This window comes from Fonticula alba (assembly GCF_000388065.1).
Source record: "Fonticula alba strain ATCC 38817 unplaced genomic scaffold supercont2.6, whole genome shotgun sequence".
Lineage (NCBI taxonomy): Eukaryota > Rotosphaerida > Fonticulaceae > Fonticula > Fonticula alba.
The window spans coordinates 1,588,946-1,608,484 of NW_009242976.1; the positions used below are offsets into that span (position 1 = coordinate 1,588,946).

The window sequence follows — 19,539 nt, forward strand, 5'->3', positions numbered from 1 at the left end:
GGGGGGGGGGGCAGGGTGCTTCTCGGGCGAGAGTTGCTTGAGCTGTGGTCTTTTTTACTGCAGCTAATCTTCCGGAACGCGGCGATCGGCCTTTGGGCTGTGTGCCCCGGCGTGGGAGGGCCGTTCGTCGGCAACTGTGCCGAGAGCGGGCCGCGGCTGCGGCCGAACGTTGGGGTGTGGGCGCGGCAGCCTCCAGCGCCCGCCCCCCCCCCCCCCCGGAGGGGGTCAGATCGCCCGGCCCAAGCCACCCGACGAGTTGCCCGTGCTCCCTGCCCCTGGCCGGTTGCCCCTTCGGCACGTCTTGGAGACTAGACGCAGCGGGCCCGTGTTCCCGGTCGCTGTGTCGGGATCTCGATCTGTGTGCGCGAATGGGCGACTCTATTGGGGCGAACCCGGCCCCCTCCCAACCTGCGCGTTCCTCCCTCCCCCCCGGAGGCTTGGTGCCGAGTAAGCCCCGGTACCCAGGGTGGCAAACCGGTTTGCGGTCGTGCCTACGGTCGCTTCCGGCGGTGGCGGGGGGGGGGGGGGCGGGGGGGGGGACGGGAAAATTGCCGGCGTGCCTCGTCCGTCAGTCTTGCGGGGAGATCGCTTGGCCCGGCACTAGTGAATGTTCGCACAGGCTGGCTCGGTCGGGAGTTGCACAGGAGCCACCAAGGACGGAGTGCGGGGGGCGGGGGGCGGGGGGCGGAGAGGGGGAGGGTGGAACAGACTCGGTCGCGCCCCTCTGCTGAGGATTGCTCCTGGCGACACCTTTCAAATTCCACAACGTCCCGCCCGGGCGAAGCGGTATCTCTCTCTCTCTCTCTCGCTCCCCCCCTCCGCTCCTTCGTTCCACGTTGCTGCTGGTCTTCGACCGTTCGTCCCCCCCCCCCCCCCCCCCCCCCCCCCCCGGATTATACTCGCACACTCCACACTCTGTCATGGATGTGTGTGTGTGTGTGTGTGGCCCGCTCATGCACCGGCCCCTTCCCCGCTGACGACGCCCGCTCTTTCTGCCACCACCCTCCATCCCTCGGCTTCCAGCCCTCTCCCCCCCCCTCTCCCCAAAGCATGCTCTCCCGCATTGCCACTTCCGGTATCACCGCCACTGCTGCCCGGACTTTTACCACCTCCGCTGCCGTCGCCGCCGCCAACATGCCCAAGGATTTCAACCAGATCGCCAAGTCCCTCGAGGAGCACAAGGACTCCGCCGGGAACCTCCCCCTCCTGCGCTTCGGCGACGTTTCTGACCCCGCGGTCATCGTCCTCCAGGTCCGTGCCTCTTCCGGGCTCCTGCCACGCGCCCGGCCGTGTCTTTTGCTGACCCCTCTGCATGCATCCCCCCCCCCCCCCCCCCCCCCCCCCGCCCCCCACCCCCGCCCCTATCCTCATGCACCATGTCGCACCAACAGGAGTGGTGGGGCATCAACGGCGACGTCAAGGACCACGCCCGGCAGATCGCCGCGCGCGGCTACGAGGCCGTCATCCCCGACCTCTATCGCGGCAAGTCCACCCTGGAGGTGGCCGAGGCCGAGCACCTGATGAACGACCTGGACTTCGCCAAGGCCATCACCGACCTGGACGCCCTGATCAAGCATGTCCGCGAGACCAAGGGCTGTGCCGGGGTCAACCGCCCTGTCGTGCTGACTGGCTTCTGCATGGGCAGCATTCTGGCCCTGGCCACTGCTGCCAAGGCGGAGAACCGTGTTGACGGTGTTGTTGGTACCTACATCCTCCTTGTTCCTTTCTTCTTCTTTTTTTCCCCCCCCTCGGTGCCTGGCCACGGCTGGCATGTCTCTTCTCCCGTCCTCCTCTCCCGTCCTCCTCTCCCTTGTATCGCACGTGTTGACCACGATCGCCCGACGTCCTCTTGTCTCCCCCTTCCTCCTCCCTGCCCGATGCTGGTCATTCACGCATAGGCTTCTACGGCGTCCCCTCGGCCGATGTTGCCGACCTGACCCAGATCAAGGCGCCGGTCCAGGTACACACGCACACACACACACACACACACACACACACACACACACACACACACACACACACACACTCGGTTGTCCTCGTGCCTTGCTCCTGTCGTCGCAAAATGAGCCCAGATTGCCACGCCACATGCTCCTGCTGCTGCGCCTGCCCATGCCCCACGTCCAGCGACGCATGAGGAAGTCCACCACTGACACTGCCATTCCCCCCTGCCCTAGGCTCACTTCGGTGTCAAGGACCCCTTCGATATCTCCGACCCCAAGGCCTCGGCTCGCGTGCGTCCGCCTCCTCTCCCCCTGCCCCGCCGTCTCTTTTTTTTTTCCCCATCCGCGCCACCTCCATTCCTTCCTCTATCTATCTCTCTCTCTCGCCGTGCCTTTGCTGACTGCCGGCGGTGCATCTGCCTGGCCCATGCCCTGCCTCCCGATCCAGCTGGCCGTCATGCTGGCCGCCTCTGGCGTGGAGCACGAGATCTTCAACTATGAGGAGCAGGGCCACGGCTTCCTCAACAGCTCCGAGTGGTATGCCGGTATGCGGCCGATCCTCGGCGCCCCGCCCACCGACCCGACTGACATCGAGCTGGCCTGGTCTCGCTTCTTCGCCTTCGTCGATAAGGTCACCAACAAGGAGAAGTAAGCGGCATGGCAAGATGGAGGATGTCCATCTGGCAAAATGTGCCCCTTCCTTCGGGAGGGCAGCGAAGTAGTTGCTGCGTTCGCATGTGCACCTCCCCCCTCTCGCTGTGTTCCTGTCGCGAGGGGCGCGCACATGCGGGCAATCGCGTGTGTGTGGGTGTGTCTGTGCCTTAAGATGTGTATGGCTGCGTGTGGATGGGGACCCTCCTCTCCCACTCGGATCACCCGCACCCACCCACCCACCCACCCACTCGCACACATCGTGCATGTCCTCGGGCGCTCCACCTGCTGGCCTCATGCGCGCAGGGGAGCACAAGCGACTCGCTTTCCCCCCTCCCCCCCTCTGTCTCGTTGTCCAATCACCTTCCCCCTCGCCCCTCATAAAATGAAACCAAAATAAAGCGGGCCTCCGCGCGCGTGCGTGTGCACGCATGGAGATCCCACATTCCGTCTTTCCTTGATCTTTTAGCCTGTCCTCCGGCCGGGCAGGCAGCGGCCAGCTATCTTAGCGAAGCGGCGGGTTCAAGTGAGCAGCTACTGCCAAAGGCAAATCGAGGAAAGAGAGAGAGGGAGAGGGCGAGAGAGAGAGAGAGAGAGAGAGAGGCCAGCCTGATGTGATGGCTGGCCGTGAATGTGTATCTGTGTATGTGTGTTGTTGTGTACACGGGATGAACGGAAGAGCCTGGGCCCCGAGAAAAATGCGCTGGGACGCCAGACAAATGAATGTGAGACCGATGGGCTCCGAAAGGACATCGCCCTTCCGTCCTTCCGTCCTTCCGCCCGCCCGCCTGAAAGGACGCCCAGGCCCACATAGCGCGCTGAGTTACCTACATGTAGTTAAGCAATGTGATGATGGGAAGAAGGCAGATGACATGCCGTGGCCCGAGCGCACGAGTGGCAGCTGGCCCCCGTTGTTCGCGCGAAAGTCACGCCCTCCGGGACGGCCTACCATGGGCTTCGGAGCACCTGCGTGAGAAGGATCCCGGCCCCGGCAGGTTGCACGATGTCCACACGCCGGCGCTGTGACAGATTCACGCCGGAGACAACAATGATGGTCCCTGCCCCGCGCTCTCCCTTATTGGCCTCGCCGCCGGGGCCTCCGCGACAAGCGATCGAGCGGGGTGATCGGCCGGGCCTGGGGCAGGGCGGGGGCCGCCACTTTCGGTGTGTGTGTCAGCCGAGCCGAGGTAAAAACCCCCATGTCTGGCTCGGGCGTCCCGGCCGGGGCGTGAAAATCGCCCTCGCCTCTTGGCCAGGCGCGGCCACACCCCCGGGCCCCTTGCCCGGGGTGGCAGCGAGGGAGAGGCTTCCCGGAAGGGGGGCGCCGGGGGGTTAATGATGGCTGGTCCTATCGCATTAAGCGCCGGCACAGGGATGTGCGAAATAGTGAACGGAGCGACAAGGCAGCTGGCGAGGAAAAAAAAAGAGACATGACAAGATTCCGACCTGCTGTCGATGGGTCACATCTCGAGCGAGAGAGAGGGGGGGGGGGGGCGGGGCAGCACGGCCCCCTGAAGGTATGTGAGCCCGAGGGACAGCGCAAGACAGAGGGGCCGAGCGGGGGAGGGGGGAGGGAGGGAGAGCGGGCGAGCGAGAGAGCCTGAGGGAGATAAAAGGGCATGCAGCGATTGGCCCTGGCTACGCGGGGTCGGGGGCCTGCCAGACTCCAATCGCCTCGGCTTGACTTTGGCATTCCTTGGCAGAGCAGCACCCAGGGACCACCCACAGGAGGAGAGGCGTGCGACGCATGGAAGGGAGGGACCCGGTGTGGGGCAACTTGTGTTAAGGAAATCCTTTGGAGGTCTTTCTCGGGCACATCTTTCGGAGGCAGTGCTCTAGGGCCTTCATTCGCAGACACGCGCCTGCCCACGCGCATGCCTGCCTTTAGTAGGCTCAGCCAGTGAGAGGACCAGGAGGAGTGGGAGCTAAGCCGCCAGTACGACCGCCGGGAGTGACATCTGGTGTCCATTGCGCCAGGCGCCCCGGTGGCCAGATATCCCGAGACGTATGGGGGCTGGGGGGGAGGGGGAGGGGGGGGGGGGGGGGTGAGCACATGGCATCGCGGCCTCCAACGCCCCCTTGGCCCCTGCTCGCCCTTCGCCTGTCTCGTGCACCATCGTCAGTCGCGACGAAGGAGGCAGGCCCGGAGGGGCGTCGGCACTGTCAGACCTCTGCCTCGTGGGTGAGCATCCGAGGGCGGTGGGCAGCGGGGGAGTGATGGTGCTCAGTGGGAGTGCGTGCATTGGGGAGGTTTCTCGATGGAGCCAGCCGCGAAAGTCATACAAGTGGCATGGTGCACGCGATCTCTCTCTCTCTCTCTCTCACTCTCTCTCTCTCTCTCGATCTGCTGGCGACCCTTTCGTGAGATGTTGCCGCGGCGCCCCCGGGGCCGGGGGATTTTTCAGGTGAATATTTCATCCAATTCCCCCTGGGGATGGGGTGGGAAACCGACGATATGCCCCGAGGGCGACACTCCAACACCGTGCACCCCCTCCCCCCGCACCCCCGCAGATGCGCCCACCGGCGAGGGGCGGGGCATGACCGCCTGTGGCCCCTGCCCTGAGTGTCGTGCCTTTGGCTGGTCCAGTCCTCGACGCCCCTGTGGCCGGAGACGAGAGGGGCGCCGGAGGGAAGCGAAGAGGGGGCAGAGGCTCGGCAGGGCGAGAGCGTTCGTGTGCCTACATATATGTATGTATGTGTGTGTGTGTGAGAGAGAGAGAGAGAGAGAGACGCAGCCCTTCAGGAAGCCAATGCTCCGCACTCCTGGGGCAGTAGTAGCCTGTCCGGGTGTTGCCGTGTTGCCCCTCGCGTCCCCCCTTAGATCGGGTGTTTTTGTTGGTCACCAGAGTACTCTCCCCCCGGGGCCAAACATGGGTCTCGTTGCCCCCCCCCCAGCAGGCCGGCAGGGTCTGGGCATCTGCCAGACGAGTGGATATCCATGTATTTCCCCACAATCAGACGGGCTGTTGGCGACCGGCACACCACAGCGGCCCTCTCCCGCGCATCTTGGAGGCACCTTCGGAGACAGGAGGACAGAAGCCGAAAGGGAGGTAAAGGGGGGGGGGGGAAAGTAGGTGCCCCGGCGGCGGGGAGGGCCGTCTTCCTACGGGGCGCCCCGAAGCATACCTCGCCAGATGCTCCAAGGGGGGCCGCATTTCCCGGCGAAGGGGCCCCCTGCTGACCGGAGGGGGGGCGGGGGGCCCATGCTCGCTCGAACGCTGGGGGGCTGTGAAATTCACGCTGCCATCCGCAAGGAGGGGGGGCCAATCCGGCCCCCGCCCGAGCCCCGGGGAGGGAGGCGGACACCTAGTGGGTGTGGGGTAGGAGCCGGGACATTCGCCATTGAGAACGCGCGGATGCGTGTCTGTCCTTCCGCGCACAGACAAGCACGCGTGCGTCCATGTGTCCGCGGAGCGCCCTTCCTTCCAGGGAGCGAGAGCCAGGAGAAGGGCGAGGGCTTCTATGGCGCCACACCCGCCGGTGATGCTGCGCTCTTTCATGGCACGCCCTGGCTGAAGGCCCGAGGAGGGAGGGAGAGGGGGGGGGGCGGACCTTAAGCCAGGGCCGGCTGCAAAGCAGACAGGCCCCTTCGGCGAGACGCACCTCCACCCTCTCGCATGCTTCGCCCTGCCATGTGCCAATGTCTACATCAGATCAAAAGGGCTCCTCAAATGCCCCTTCATGCCATTGCAAAATCACCCTCCCCCTTCCTACTACCTTCTCACGCGCAAACACACACACACGCACACGCACACATACATACATACATACTCGCTCGCCGACACGCGCGCAGGCACGCACGCACGCACGCACGAGAGCAAGCCCAAACGAGGGGAAGCAGAGAACGAGAAAGCGCGAAAGCACGAGCAAGACAACCACAGCAAATCGACCACCGGTTTCCAAGAGCCCGTGTAGCCTGCTCTCGGCCTCTGCTCCTCGCCACGCCCGGCCGACCGTATCTGTCCCTGTCTGCCGCCGGGGAAGCAGGCGGCGCGCATTATTTCCCTTTTTCTTTCCCCATCCCCCCCCCCCCCCCCAACACACACACACACACACACACACACACAGCACCAATGCGAGGCGTGTCGCTGTACCGGATCTTTGGCGCCGGCATCGGGGCTGGAATTGTCAGCCTCGGCGTGGTGCTCCATGTGGCCAGCACACACACGGTGCGGGAACTCCTCCAGCCGGACCGGCTGCTGGCCATGACAACCGGCGTCCTGGCCTTTGCCCAGGCATGCTTCTCCTTCTTCCTGGTGACCACCCTCACGCCCTATGCTGTGACCTTTGGCAAAATCATCCTCTACTCCTACCCGCCGTATGTGATGGAGTCCAGCCCGGTGCTGTGGGTCTTCCTCGGCCTCTACATCATGGGCCTCGTGGGGGCGGCAGGCTGGTGGCATTTGGCCGAGACGGCCTTCGGCCCGGTGGCCAGCCTGACGCTGCTGTCGCCGGTGACCGTGCGTCTGGCGCGCCTGACCGCCGAGAGCCTGGCCTCCCGGCCGGCCAGCTGGCCCGGCGTGGCCCGGCAATTCCTCGCCGGGGCCGGCCATTGGATCTGGTATCGGTGGCTGTCGAGCCGCGGAGCCCAGCTGGTGGCCATTTGGCTGGTGGCCAATGTGGCCGCCACGGCCTACATCACCGTGGCCAATTTGCGCTCGGTGCGTCCCCTGCGCTTGTCGCAGATGCGCTGGAAGTTGGTCGAACGCCGGGCCCGGTCCACTCGGGTGACGGCCACGCCGCTTTCCGGGCCCACGCCGGATCTCCGGTCCGCCGAGGCCGGCGGCGCCGCCTCGCGCTCCCCCGCCGGCAGGGGGACCGCCTCGGCCGGAAGCTGCTGCAGCTTTGGCATTGTCAATGAGGCCGCATGTGCCGGGCCGAACTCCGGCCACTTGGGCCCCCTCGACGAGGGGGAGGACCACCTGGCTGCCAGCCAGCCTGGCCAGCAGCATCACCAGTGCGGCAATATGTCCTGCCTCGGGCGGCTGCATGGGGCCGCGCGCCCGCTGACCGCGGCCGAGGAACGCCTCGAGGAGGAACTGGACCAGCTGGTGGAGAAGGCCAATGCCCGGACCTTGGAGCAGGTGTCGCCGGAGCTGCTACAAATGCTGGCCCCGAAGACCGGCGAGCTGTTCGGCTCGTCGACGCTGGCCACACCACGCTTGAGCCGGAGCCCGGGCTCCCTGGACGAGGAGTACTCCGAGGAGGAGCTGTCCGAGTCGGAAGAGGAGGAGGTCGCCAAGGAGACCCTCTCGCCAAGTGCCGATGCCAGGGCCCTGTCGTCCATCCGGCGCCGGGCCATTCGCAAGGCCCGGCCATTCGAAGCCACCACCATGCTCGACACGCTGGAGCGCGATGTGCTGGAGGGCTTGAGCCAGGCCCCCCTGCCGGGGGGGCTGCTACACCAGTGGTTCAGCGGCCTCAATTGGCGCTCGGTCCTGACCGGGTCCTGGTGCTTCGACCCGCAGCCGGGCGTCATCAAAACCAAGCACATCCTCTACTGGCATGGGGGGGCAGATGGTGGGGATCGGCACTTCGCCGGCCTGCCGCCTGACACCACGGACCCGGAGATGGTGGCCGGGCGCTCGTGGGCCGAGTTCCTCGACCCCCCGGCCGAGGAGTATGCGGTGCGTCTTTCGGCGGCCGCACCAAGCCGATGCCACGCGGCCAGGAACGGGGGGAGAAGCCACATGTGCCCCCGGGGGGGAGGGGGGGGGGGGGGCGAAAGGAAACGCACACACACTCCGAGAGGGAGACACGGGGCGAAGGGGAGGCTGAAAGCGACAGGGCGAAGACCACGACGAAGCACCGGCTTCCGGCTGCGCGCGCACCACCCACCGCGGAGGTTGCTAACGATCCTGTCTGCTTGCTCTGCCCCCTCCTGGCACGCGGCACCAACGGGCGCCCATGGGTGTCCCAGGCGACGGCCGCATCGCGCCTGGTTGACAGCGATTTCACCATGGACATCCTGATCCCGGACCATGTTGACCCGACGAACTTGGCCGCCGTGGCGGCCCTCCCGCGGGTGGTCAACATCCACGGCGGGGCCTGGGTCATCGGCGACAAGAGCCTGGCCTCGCTGCCGATGACATATGCCCTGGCCCGTGCCGGCTTCCTGGTGGCCACCTGCAATTACCGGCTCTGCCCGCGGGCACACAGCGTGGTGGAGATGCTGCGCGACTGCCGCCGAGCCATGGAGTTCGTGCGCACCGGTCGCGCGGTGTCGCGCTTTGTCGAGCGCGCCCGTCGGGTCCATGGCAGCCGGGCGGCCCTCCTCCGGATGAATCCCACCCGTGACTGGGACCACCCCCTGTCGGGGGATCTGCATCCTGCTGGGGCGAGCTTCCTCGAGCATCGTCGCGTGTTTTTGGCCGGCGATTCGGCCGGCGGTCATATTGCCCTTGTTCTGTCCCTCGGCCAAGCACACACGGCCACGCGCGTGGAGCACCAGCGTCGACTGGCCGAGGTGGGCAAGGTGGCCGGGACCCGGGTGGCAGCGGCGGCGGCGGCGGCGGCGGCTCCTGCCGGGCCGGTCGCCGACCCAGTGTCGGGACCTCGGCACAAGGCCGCCCCCGGTGATCTGGCGCCTGTGGCCGATGCCGAGGCCGTTCGAGCGCATCTGACCAATCCACGGCGCGACACCGATCCCCGAGTGGCTGCCGTGCTGGACTTCTTCGGTGTCGGGGATTTCCTCAATGAACAGCAATTCATCAAACACCGGCAGCTAACCACCCTGCTGGAGGAGTACCTCTTGCGTCGATCGCCCGATGGGGACCCCACCTCGCGGCGCTTTTCCCCGCATCACATGGTGCAGGACATGATCGCCGACATTCGTGCCCGGCAGGTGGCCCGACGGACCGACGGTAAGCCCAAGCCATCGGCTGAGGCGGGGAGACTGCCCTGCACCGAGGAGGTGTGGCTGCCGCCGCAGTTCGGCATCAGCGGCACGCGCGACACCCTCGTCCCGTCACCCATGTCCGTGTCCCTGTACAAGGAGCTGAAAGTGCGTACCAGGTCCAAGGGCCGGCATGTGCCATGGCGCGGGAGCCGGTCAGTGGGGGGCGTCCCGCCAGGCGGGCGACCGGCGGAGGGGGGGAGAGGGGAAAAAAAGAACCCACGGCTTAGAGGGGGGAAGGGACAAGCAACAGGCGGGGGAGTATCCGGCAAAGGCGCGGGCAAGGAAAGATAGGTATCCGGCTCCGCGGTGCGCCGCATGCATGAAGCTGACTGACAAGCTTCCCCCTGGCCCTGGCCTCCTTGCCCCCCCCCCCTCTCCATGTGAGAGAAGACTCTTCGTCTGCTGCGCAATGAGCTGTCCTTGACCGATGACATGGTTCGCGTGTCGAATGCCCACCACATCTTCAACTATTACGAGTCGCCACGCACGGCGGCCACAAACCAGGCGGCAATCGCCTTCCTCCGGGCCCAGATCGCCCTCGGACACTACTATTGAGAGCAGGGCCGAGAGAGGGGCCAGACAGAGGCCCACAGGGGGAGAGAGGTGCCGAGGGAGGAAGCGAGAGAGATGCATGGATGCATGCGGCACCGAGGCCCGCCGCACCATGTAGGCAGAGCCGGCGAGGAGTGGTGCGGGGATGCGCAGGGCAATGCGCGTGCCACACTGCGGACTTCGCCCTCTCTCCCTGGCCCCGGCGTCCAACCTTTTCGCACTCTGCCACACACACACACACATACATACACACACACACAAGCTAGATAGATTGCGGGCAGAGGAGGCGCAAAGGGGTGAGGAGGAAAGCGCGGCGCGCAACCGAACCCCACGCCGGGGAATGTGCCTATTCCCCTGGCGCACGCGCCCTGTCCCAATACAGATAGATCTTCGAGGGAAAAAAAGGGAAAGACAAAAGAAAAGCCGACTGGCGGAGGGAGAACGGAGATTGGGCGAGATGGAGCTCGCGCCGGCCGCACGCCCGGGGCAAGATGGCAGGGCGGCGGGCTTCGCGCCCGGGGAGTGTGCCCCCCAAGCAAGGCGGCAACACAATCCGGCAAGGAAAACAATCGGAGCCAGATCGATTAGATGCCGATCTATGCTATTCCCGGAGAGTTGGCATTTGTCGTCAATTAATGTTGGACCCGCTGGTGGAGGCGGCGGCGGGAGCCGGGGGGGGGGGGGGGGAAAACCGGGCCGGGCCGGTGGGGCCGGGGGGCGCAGACAACAGAGAGTACCACCATATCGGGGCCCATGACCTCGGGGAACAGCGGTCCCCCTCGGCTGCAAACTATCTGACACGGCAGCCAAAGCCCCCCCCCCCCCCCCGCCCGAGTGACGGGACTCGGCGGGCATTTGGCTAGTGAGCGGATGTCGAGGCCGCCCGCCAGGCAGGGGCGCTTTCCACGGGCCGGACCGGCGACTACCGGCCGGGCCCGGCGAGAAAAGTGACACCTCCGCCGCTGGCCCTCTTGCTCCGGCAGCTAACGCTCCCTCTGTCCCGTCCTCCGCCCACCTCTCCTCCCTCCCTCCCCTCCCTCCCCTCCCTCCCCTCTTCCCTCCTTTGCCCTCGATCCGCCCCATCCAAGCGCCCCCTCCCCCTCCAGCCATGTCTGCCCCGATGAGCAACACCTCGCTGGCGTCCATTCGTGGCGTGATGATCCTGGACTCGGCGGGCAACCGCATCATGGCTCGTTACTACGACCCGCCAGCCCTGCCGAATGCCGGGCGCTCCGCCGCCAACAACGGTGGCTCGCGCCAGCAGACCCAAAAGTCCCGGAAGGACGTCATCGATCTGTCCACTCTCGAGGGGCAGCGCTCCTTCGAGGCTCGCGTCTGCGATCAGGCTCGGCGCCTCCCCCGTGCGTGTGCCCCCCTGCGGCCCCCCGTGGGTCTGATCAAGTGCCGGCAGCCCCCTGCCGCCGCATTCACGCGCATCTCGCCCCCCCCCCCTCTCCGGCTCTCTTCTGTCTGTCTCCCTCACACACACACACACACGCACACACACGCCATCATCTCGCTCTGGCTTCTCTCCTCCGCCCTGCCTGTATCCGCCTCGGTCGACAGACGGCGAGATCATGCACCTCCCTCCGATGCTGGTCTCTTACCGCCCCTCGCGCGACCTGATCCTGGCCATGGTGGCCCCGGAGCACGAGAATGAGCTCGCCCTTTGGACTTCCCTCAGTGCCCTGGCCGATGCCCTCAACAGCCTGCTGCAGTACGTCCGCCAGGTGCCTTCCCCCCCCCCCCCTGCACGTGGATGCACAGCCACTGACCGACAAGCCGAACAGATTCCACCTGGAGAAGTCGGTCATCATCGACTACTACGATCTGGCCCTGCTGGCCATCGACGAGGCGGTTGACGGCGGGTGCGTGTTCACACATGGAAGAGCACGCTCGCTCCGCGATCCATACATGTGAGCATGCATACTGACTCCATTCCCCCCCCCCCCCCCCGCCCCTCAGTATCCTCCTGGAGATTGACGGGGCCCAGATCGCCGCACGCGTCGCTGCCCGGCATCCAGATGCCCTTGGTGGCCAGGGATCCTCCTCCTCGTCTGGGCCGGACGGCTCTGGCGGCAGCCTCGGCGAGCAGATGGTCGGCACGGCCTTTGCGACCGCGCGCCTGATCGGCCGTGCCCTGATGTGCGCCCTCTCGCCCTTTTGCCCTCGACTGCCTGTGTCGGCGTCTGCCCCGGTGTCGGTCCTTTGGCGAGGCAGCTCCCGGCAAAGCCGCCTTTTCTCACCCCTCTCGCCACACCCCACAGTCAGTGAACGGTCTTCCACACAAAAGGTCCAGCGCCCTGCCCTGCCTTCAGGCGCCCCTTTCGTTGCCGCCGCCGCCGCCGCCGCCGCTGTTGCTGCTGCGGTGCTTTCTTGCCATCGTGCCTTGCTCGGCGCAGGACCTGAGGCTCGGGGGCGGCTTGCCTTCCCGCCGCCCGCCCTGCGGCTGTGCCTCCTTTGTAACATAGCTCAATTGATGAAACTCCCCAAGAACAAAAGAAAAACAACAGTTGGCCCAGCATTGCCAGGAGGAGACGGGGAGGAGGCGGGGGGGGGGGGGGGGGGCTCGAAGATGGCCAAGTAGCAGCACGGCGTTGTAATCGCCCGGGGCGGCTCAGGCGCGGATATTCAAACGCCCGGTGTTGTCCTTCCGCATCCCCCCAGACGGGCGTGAGCACGGAAGATGCCCTGCATCCTTCTTCGCCCCCCCCCCCCCCCCCCCCCCCAACAAAAGCAGCACGGCTGATTCGGATTGGTCCCGTGAGCGGGGCGTCTAAATAGCATTCCGCTGATTGTCGCTGGCTGGAATATTGATTCCGGCTGGTTCTCCCCTCGGGCCCGCGGCCGGGCCGGCGGGCTGGCCAAACACCGCACACAAAATATACACGCGCACATACATCGCACACAGACAGGGAGAGATAGACACCCGCCTCGTCCATCAGCCGCTCCCAGGTGGGGGGGCGGGTTTCCCGGCTCGGGGGGGTGTTCTCCGGAGAGGGTTTTTCTCCGCTCGGAAGTCCCTACGCACCAAGATGGCGATGCGCGACCCGAGGCCGTCAGGTGTGCCCCCGCCCCAGGCGGCGACCCTTCTGGCATATGCGGAAGACCTTTGGAGTAGGACGCGCCGATGTGGATGTGCGGCCGGCACTTGTGTGGTCAGGAGCAGATGCCCCTGCCTCGCCGCCCTCCCTTCTACCCCCCCCCCCCCCCCCCCCCCCCCCCCCCCCCCCCCCCCCCCCCCCCCCCCCCCCCCCCCCCCCCCCCCCCCCCCCCCCGGGTGCGCGCCGGGCACGGTTGGCAGGCCTGCGCCAGGCACCGGCCCGTGTCTGCCAGGGCAAGGTGACGCGCGGAGCCTTCGGCCAGGGTCGGCGTGGGCTGCTGCTGGTCAGCCCAGCGCGTCTAGAGTTGGATACCTCCGTCTCGGATGGTGCGACCCCGCCCGCCCCCCGCCCGCCCCCCGTCCAATATAGACTGCCGGCATGAGTAATGCCCTCGCCCTGGCGGTTGGTGTCATCCGGCCCCCTCTGCCAGAGCCCTGTCCCCTCCTCTCGCCGGTCCGCTGCCTCCCCTCTGAAGAGCCAGCCTGGCACCAGGCCCGCGCCGCACCGTCGCAGACAATTCGGGATTGCTTCGCTCGCTCCTTCCTTGTGCGATTCCCTCCCTCCTCTTCCCCCTCCCCTTCCCCTTCCGCCCTCCGCCCTTTCCGCTCGCCCCTCGCTCTTCGCCCCTTTCCCTTGCCCACTTTCGCGCCGCCGGCTGGCCCCGGTGAGAGCCGATCACCGCCACCCCGCTGGCCTGGCAGCCGCCACACCCGTCCCTTTGGCCGGCCCGGGCCGGCATGTCCCTCGCCCTTTCTCGTGAGCGCTGGAGCTATTCGGCATGGCTGCTGCGGAAAATGCGCCCGCCGCTCCTCTGTCCCAGGCAACAAGGCAGACACACACACACATACATACACGCACACACTCCCTCCCGGGTCGCCCGCGAGGCCGTGTGCCCAACTCCCTGTCTCTCCCTCCTCCCCCCCCCCTCTCCTTCCTTCGTCCCTGTCTCCTGCTGACCCCCCTTCCTCTCTCTTTCTTTCGCCGCCGCTCAGAAGACGTCGAGTGCCCTCCCAGTGGATCTTTCATCCAGGATGTTCCGCCGTGCCCTTTCCCTGCCCACCCGCAGCCTCACTGCCGTCCCTCGCCGGTACATACGCCTCTCGGTTCCTTCCACACGGCTCCCGGTTCCGTCAACTTACATTCTTCTTGCTCACTCTCTCTCCCTCTCCCCTCCTCTCCCCTCCCACACACACACACACACGCGCCTCTCCTGCTTCGGCCACCAAACAGCGCCTTCGCCTCGGCTGCCCCCGAGATTGGCCAGGCCCCCGCCAGCTCCGGCATGAGCTCCCCCAACCGCTGGATCATCGGCGCCACCATCGTCTCGGCCGTCGCGCTGGCCTGCTTCTCCATGAAGAGCAAGACCGACGATCGCTCGTCCCTTGGCTACTCCCCCTACACCCCGCGGGCCCTGACCCTCGAGTCGCTGATCACCGCCCAGGCCGCCGCCGAGGATCGCGACCCGACTGCCGAGCTCAAGGCCCTGCACAGCATCTTTGCCCCGTACCAGCCGCTGGATGACATCATCGCCGCCAAGGCCGCCGCCGCCTCCAAGGCCGCCCTCCCGGCCGGCCCCGTGTCCGAGGCCATGAAGATCTTCGCCGGTGACCTGTCCAACCTGGCCATCTCCATCGACCAGCTGGCCACCGTCCCGGCCGCCCTGGCCACCGCCCTGGTGCACATCTTCGCCGGGCCGACCGCCAACCGCCTGGCCAAGCCCGAGTATTCGGCCGAGTCGCTGCTGGCCGCCAAGGAGATCACCGCCCTCTTTGCCAACTCCCCGGACCGCGCCGCCCTGCTGAAGCAGATTGCCGCCGATGCCGAGGTCCCTGCCCTGTCCGGCAACAAGGCTGCCGCTTCGGCGGCCCCGGTCATCCCGGTGGCCCTCGGCACCGCTGGCGAGTCCGTCTGGCTGATGGCCGGCGGCCGGGTCTTCCTGAAGAACCTCTACCAGTTCCTGAACAGCGGGTACTACTCGGTCCGCCCGGAGGATGGTGCCGACCCGAAGGTCGTGCGCGAGGCCATCCTGGCCAAGTCCAAGGGCGAGCCGGTTCCCGCCGCCGGGGATGGTCGCGTCTTTGTCGCCTGGTCTGGCTTCCCCTTCGAGAACACTTCCGAGGTCCTGGCCCTGACTGGTCTGCTGTCCGGCAACTTTGTCCTCGGTGTGTCCAAGGACGCCGCCGAGCACCTGCTCTCGCATGCCGTCTTCCCGGCCGACTCGAAGCTCTCCCTGGCTGAGAAGCTGGCCCAGATGTATGGCGACTATGTGGTCATCGTGGCCGACTCCAAGGGTGCGTGTCCTCCTCCCTCCAGCGGCGGCGGCCGCACACACGCGCACGCACGCACGCACGCACGCACGCCCCTGCTGCTGGGCTGGGCCTTTGTCTGCCCATCCTTCGCCGCCGTTTTGCCTCGTGCTCTGACACTCATATCCCCGTGCCTCCGCCTCCTCCCTTTCGCTCCTGCCTGTGTGTGTGTGTGTGTTTGTGTGTATGCGCGCGCACACCTGCAGTCCCGACCGTGGTCATGCCCGAGATCGAGATCAAGAAGCCCGAGCCCAAGCCCGCCGCCGCCGCCACCGCCGCCGCTCCTGTCCCTGCCGAGAAGAAGGCCGACGACCTTGATGACCTGCACATCGTCATCACCGAGGCTGAGGATGAGACCGCCAACAAGCCGGCCGCCGGCATTGACACCGAGGAGGTCCTCTTCGTCGTCGATGACCCGTCCACCAACACCCACGAGGCCGCTGTTCTGACCATCCCGGCTGAGCGCAAGTAAGCACGCACGTGTGCTGGCTTTCCCTCGTCCTCCTCCCCCTCTCTCTGTCCTGCCTCGGCGGGGGGGAGGGTAAAGACCGGGCGGGGATGTCGCGCCCCGTCCACTCGTCCTCATGCGGTGTGGGCCATACGTCACCCCCCTCCCCTGCCGCCCCTTCCCTCTCCGTGCTTTCCTCTCCCCCCCCCCCCTTCTCCCACTTCCCCTGGTGGTGGTGTATGATGCGCTCCCACGAGAGTGCACCCTTGACCTCACCTCCTTAGAGCCCATCTGCAGGGCGGCGCAGTGTGTGCGGGGGGGGCGATGGGGCACGCCCCCCTCTCCCCGTCCGTCTCCTCTCGCCTCCCCCTCTCCGGTGCCCGTGGCATCAGAAAGATCCCTACATCACAATGCGTGGCACAGTGCCCTCCTGCCTGCGTCCCCTCCCCCCTCCTTGCTTTCCCTGTTGTACAGTGTCCCCCCTCCCCCTCAATAAATATAATGTATTTTCTACACACACACACACACTCGCTTGTCATGGGTGGGCGGCTTCTCATTTGGACCGCCCCAAAGAGCAGAGATTCGGCGGGAGAAAAAGGGGGCAGACCCATCCTCCAGCACCGGCGCCCCCGCCACCCCGCACACGGCGGGAAAGAGGAGGAAGACGACACGCCCGCCAGAGAGGAGCAGGACAAGCGGCGAGGGGCCGGCCCAGCGGCAGCGGAGACTGCCCGGCTGATGTTAGATGTCACGTGCATCCACCCAGAGGGAGCACCTTGCGCGCCTTGATCGGCAGCGCGGCGCGAGGTGCCGACTTTGGGCCTCTGCTGGGGATGCCTGCCCGTGCCCCGGCCCCGCACCACGCGCTCCTCCCATCCGGGAGCCCACACGCATCGTCTTGCATCTCTCGAACGCCTCCCCCCCCCCCCTCCCCAGTAGATGTCGGGCCATACCCAGAAGCTACCCCGTCGCGAGATCTCGTCTAATATGCCGCCCGCCACGCGCCCTTCCTCCCTTACTTCCTTCACCTCTCCTTCCCCTGTCCGGACGCATACGCGCCACACGCGCACACGTGCACATCCTCCCTCTCTCTCATACACACACACACACACGCACGCACGCACGCACGCACACGCACGCACGCACGCACAAACTCGGCGGGACCTTGCCGCGCGTGCACGTCGCCAGGATGACCCACTTGCTTGGTCACACCACCGAGCCATACCGGACCTACGCGCCTGGTGCCTGGCCGCAATCTTTCCACACACCGGGCCCCGACAAGCGTCCTGCCCCTTCGACCAGCGTGTCCGGCCCATCTGACACAGCGGCTCCCCTGCCTGCTGCCGTTGAAGCCTTGATGTCCGAGCATGTCCTTAGCCGGTCGGTGCGTCCGGAGACAGACCCATCGCGCGACCACCCCTCCATCCATCCATCCATCCATCTAACGCGCATGCTTGCACTTGGCACAGGCGAGTGTCGTCTATGTCGTGCCACTGAGGACGGCTCAACCGAGTCCGAGCGTTGAACAGCACTTTGCTCCGGGGCCGACCAGCATGGACTCGCCTCCTCTGGCCCGGCTGCGTCTTGCCCCGGCGGCCACCTCCCATCAGGGCAGCTTCACGTCGACTGTTCTGCGGCTTCGTGACTTTCTTGGAGCCGATGGTGCCCCCGCCGATGAGGCTTTCCGTGACTGGCTGGCCAGCTCGGCCGCGGCCGGCACCCTGAGCGCCCTCTCGGAGGGGCCATTCCTCCTGCAGGCCGAGTCGCCTGTGGTGCATGATGCTGCCGGGATCGCGCAGGACACCGCCTCGCCCCATCTCCGGGAGGCTGTCGCCGGGTATTTCTCGTTTGCCGTGGTTCGCGGCTTTGTGTATGTCTTTCTCGATCGGGCCGCCTACCATCGTGCCGGGTTGGTTGGTGTCCCCGTGGCCCCGGGAGATTCCCATTACGGTGCGTATTGGAGATATGCCCCGGTCCCAGGCATGGAGGCCGACTGACACGCACGCACGCACATGCACAATCTCTCTCTCTCACACACACACACACACACACACATACACACACGTACGCACGCACACCCATACACCCCCTATGGATGTAGTTTATTCCGGCTCACTTGCCAACCAGAGTACCATCCGTGAGCTCGCCGCCGCATGTCGCCGCACATTGAATCACATCCTGCCGGCATCGGAACACAATGTCATTCGCATTTCCGCCTCCTCGGCCTCGACCCAAGGTGCGCCAAATCCACTCTAATCCATGCATGCACCACATTCCCCCGGTCTACTTGAGTCCGCCTCCCTCACCGGCGCGCCTCCTGCGTCCCCCTCTATCCCTCCCTCCCTCTCTCTCTCTCTCTCTGTTTCCCGTCCGCCCTCGAAGGCGCGCCAGCAACCATGGAGCGGTTCCTCACTCCGATTGAGCCAACCAGCAACGTGGGCATCTTCACTCACGACGATCTGTACCGCGTGGCAGATGGCGCATTCGCCTACTCACCTGTAACCGCCCCGGCCTGGCCGGCCCTCGACAACGAGACCCCCCTCTCGCCGGCTGACATCTCGGATCTGGTTGAATGGCTGGGTGTTGTGGCGATCGGTGGATTGAAGTGCGCCAGACTGCGGGGGCGGAAACCCCCGAATGTCTCTTTCATTATTTACCGTGCCAGCGTGTGTCTGTGTGGGGGGGGGAGGGAGGAAGAGACAGGGTGCACCCCCTTGTGCCCGATCATGCAGTGACTTACCCCCTCGTCCATCTTGCCTTCCGCCTGCCCCTGCCCCTCGGCCGGCCGCCGCCCGTAAGACCCCCGCCGGTGACGGACTCCATGATGACATACATTAGCACCTATGAGCCGGGCGTATCGGCCTTCATGACGAATTGCTTGGGTGCGCTCCGCCTTCCTGCCTGGCATCTGGACGATCAGCTGCACGCCTAGTCCAACGCCCACTCACACCGGAGGATGTCCCGCATGCCGGGACCCAGTTGTCTCGCACACGCTACCGCATGGGCCCCTTGCCACCGGGGCCATCCGCTCCCTCGTCGGAGAGGTCCAGTACGTACTGCCCCGCCTCTCCCCCGCCCCTCCCTCTCTGCTCATGGGCGAAAGCACGCAGAATGGCACATTGCCACACTCTTGTGACTGACCACTCCCGTCACCGATGGAAGGTCTAATTTGCTTGCCCTGCAGGAGGCGGCCCTCGACCAGACGGCTGGAGGGGGCAACGTGCCGGCCCCGGCCCCAGCCCCGGCCTCGGCGCCGGAACAACTTGCGAACGTCCATCCCGCCAAGCGCGGTCGCTTCGGGCATCTCTTTAAGTCTCGCACTGCCGCGGCCGAACCCCAGGCCGACGCTCCTCCCCTGGCGGCAGCTGTCCCGACGGCGTCCGGGGGCGGGCCACGCGCCTGGGCCGCCATCTCGGTGCAAGGATACGCCTCGGTGCCGGGAATGTGCACCTGGCTGCGCGGAGCCGGGGACCGGAACGTCGAGCGTGGCGGGCCGGCCGGGACCCGGCATCTGAGGCCGGCCGGGCCACTATTGGCGAAGGCTCCGGTCTTGGCCTCCCAATCCAGCGGGTACACCCTGATGGTGGCCCTCGGCGGTGAGGGGGCGACCGACTTCAAGTACATTCAGGAGCGGCACTGA

General features: G+C 66.3%; 6 protein-coding genes across 6 annotated transcripts; all 6 read left to right on the plus strand.

The window, feature by feature from the left end:
* Positions 1 to 798: 798 nt before the first annotated feature.
* Positions 799 to 3,043, plus strand: H696_04012 (hypothetical protein). The gene is made up of 6 exons (XM_009497882.1): positions 799 to 855; positions 1,024 to 1,251; positions 1,392 to 1,701; positions 1,899 to 1,960; positions 2,175 to 2,231; positions 2,389 to 3,043. The coding sequence occupies exons 2-6, from the start codon at positions 1,051 to 1,053 to the stop codon at positions 2,590 to 2,592; spliced, it is 834 nt and encodes a 277-aa protein (XP_009496157.1). The 5' UTR covers positions 799 to 855; positions 1,024 to 1,050; the 3' UTR covers positions 2,593 to 3,043.
* A 282-nt stretch (positions 3,044 to 3,325) lies between these two features.
* Positions 3,326 to 4,087, plus strand: H696_04013 (hypothetical protein). The gene has a single exon (XM_009497883.1). It carries the CDS (start codon positions 3,595 to 3,597, stop codon positions 3,925 to 3,927), a length of 333 nt encoding a protein of 110 aa, XP_009496158.1. The 5' UTR covers positions 3,326 to 3,594; the 3' UTR covers positions 3,928 to 4,087.
* Positions 4,088 to 6,664: 2,577 nt separating this feature from the next.
* H696_04014 (hypothetical protein) lies at positions 6,665 to 10,290 on the plus strand (the record flags this gene model as incomplete). Its single annotated transcript, XM_009497884.1, has 3 exons — positions 6,665 to 8,218; positions 8,512 to 9,594; positions 9,880 to 10,290. The coding sequence occupies 3 exons, from the start codon at positions 6,665 to 6,667 to the stop codon at positions 10,042 to 10,044; spliced, it is 2,802 nt and encodes a 933-aa protein (XP_009496159.1). The 3' UTR covers positions 10,045 to 10,290.
* A 749-nt stretch (positions 10,291 to 11,039) lies between these two features.
* Positions 11,040 to 12,394, plus strand: H696_04015 (hypothetical protein). Its single transcript, XM_009497885.1, has 5 exons — positions 11,040 to 11,402; positions 11,608 to 11,758; positions 11,832 to 11,909; positions 12,007 to 12,186; positions 12,309 to 12,394. The coding sequence occupies exons 1-5, from the start codon at positions 11,150 to 11,152 to the stop codon at positions 12,313 to 12,315; spliced, it is 669 nt and encodes a 222-aa protein (XP_009496160.1). The 5' UTR covers positions 11,040 to 11,149; the 3' UTR covers positions 12,316 to 12,394.
* Positions 12,395 to 13,565: 1,171 nt separating this feature from the next.
* Positions 13,566 to 16,123, plus strand: H696_04016 (hypothetical protein). Its single transcript, XM_009497886.1, has 4 exons — positions 13,566 to 13,691; positions 14,141 to 14,232; positions 14,376 to 15,436; positions 15,658 to 16,123. The coding sequence occupies exons 2-4, from the start codon at positions 14,177 to 14,179 to the stop codon at positions 15,921 to 15,923; spliced, it is 1,383 nt and encodes a 460-aa protein (XP_009496161.1). The 5' UTR covers positions 13,566 to 13,691; positions 14,141 to 14,176; the 3' UTR covers positions 15,924 to 16,123.
* A 902-nt stretch (positions 16,124 to 17,025) lies between these two features.
* H696_04017 (hypothetical protein) lies at positions 17,026 to 19,539 on the plus strand (the record flags this gene model as incomplete). Its single annotated transcript, XM_009497887.1, has 7 exons — positions 17,026 to 17,283; positions 17,369 to 17,849; positions 18,001 to 18,135; positions 18,282 to 18,504; positions 18,699 to 18,781; positions 18,879 to 18,948; positions 19,062 to 19,539. Exons 1-7 carry the CDS (start codon positions 17,089 to 17,091, stop codon positions 19,537 to 19,539), a joined length of 1,665 nt encoding a protein of 554 aa, XP_009496162.1. The 5' UTR covers positions 17,026 to 17,088.

Excerpts from the sequence above, each read along its gene's own strand:
- H696_04013 (XM_009497883.1), top strand. The coding sequence starts at position 3,595 with ATGTCCACACGCCGGCGCTGTGACAGATTCACGCCGGAGACAACAATG.
- H696_04015 (XM_009497885.1), top strand. The coding sequence starts at position 11,150 with ATGTCTGCCCCGATGAGCAACACCTCGCTGGCGTCCATTCGTGGCGTG. Across the intron at positions 11,759-11,831 it reads GCCCTCAACAGCCTGCTGCA|ATTCCACCTGGAGAAGTCGG; the intron begins GTACGTCCGCCA and ends CAAGCCGAACAG. Across the intron at positions 11,910-12,006 it reads GACGAGGCGGTTGACGGCGG|TATCCTCCTGGAGATTGACG; the intron begins GTGCGTGTTCAC and ends CCCGCCCCTCAG.
- H696_04012 (XM_009497882.1), top strand. The coding sequence starts at position 1,051 with ATGCTCTCCCGCATTGCCACTTCCGGTATCACCGCCACTGCTGCCCGG. Across the intron at positions 1,702-1,898 it reads CCGTGTTGACGGTGTTGTTG|GCTTCTACGGCGTCCCCTCG; the intron begins GTACCTACATCC and ends ATTCACGCATAG. Across the intron at positions 2,232-2,388 it reads ACCCCAAGGCCTCGGCTCGC|CTGGCCGTCATGCTGGCCGC; the intron begins GTGCGTCCGCCT and ends CTCCCGATCCAG.
- H696_04016 (XM_009497886.1), top strand. The coding sequence starts at position 14,177 with ATGTTCCGCCGTGCCCTTTCCCTGCCCACCCGCAGCCTCACTGCCGTC. Across the intron at positions 14,233-14,375 it reads CTCACTGCCGTCCCTCGCCG|CGCCTTCGCCTCGGCTGCCC; the intron begins GTACATACGCCT and ends GCCACCAAACAG. Across the intron at positions 15,437-15,657 it reads CATCGTGGCCGACTCCAAGG|TCCCGACCGTGGTCATGCCC; the intron begins GTGCGTGTCCTC and ends GCACACCTGCAG.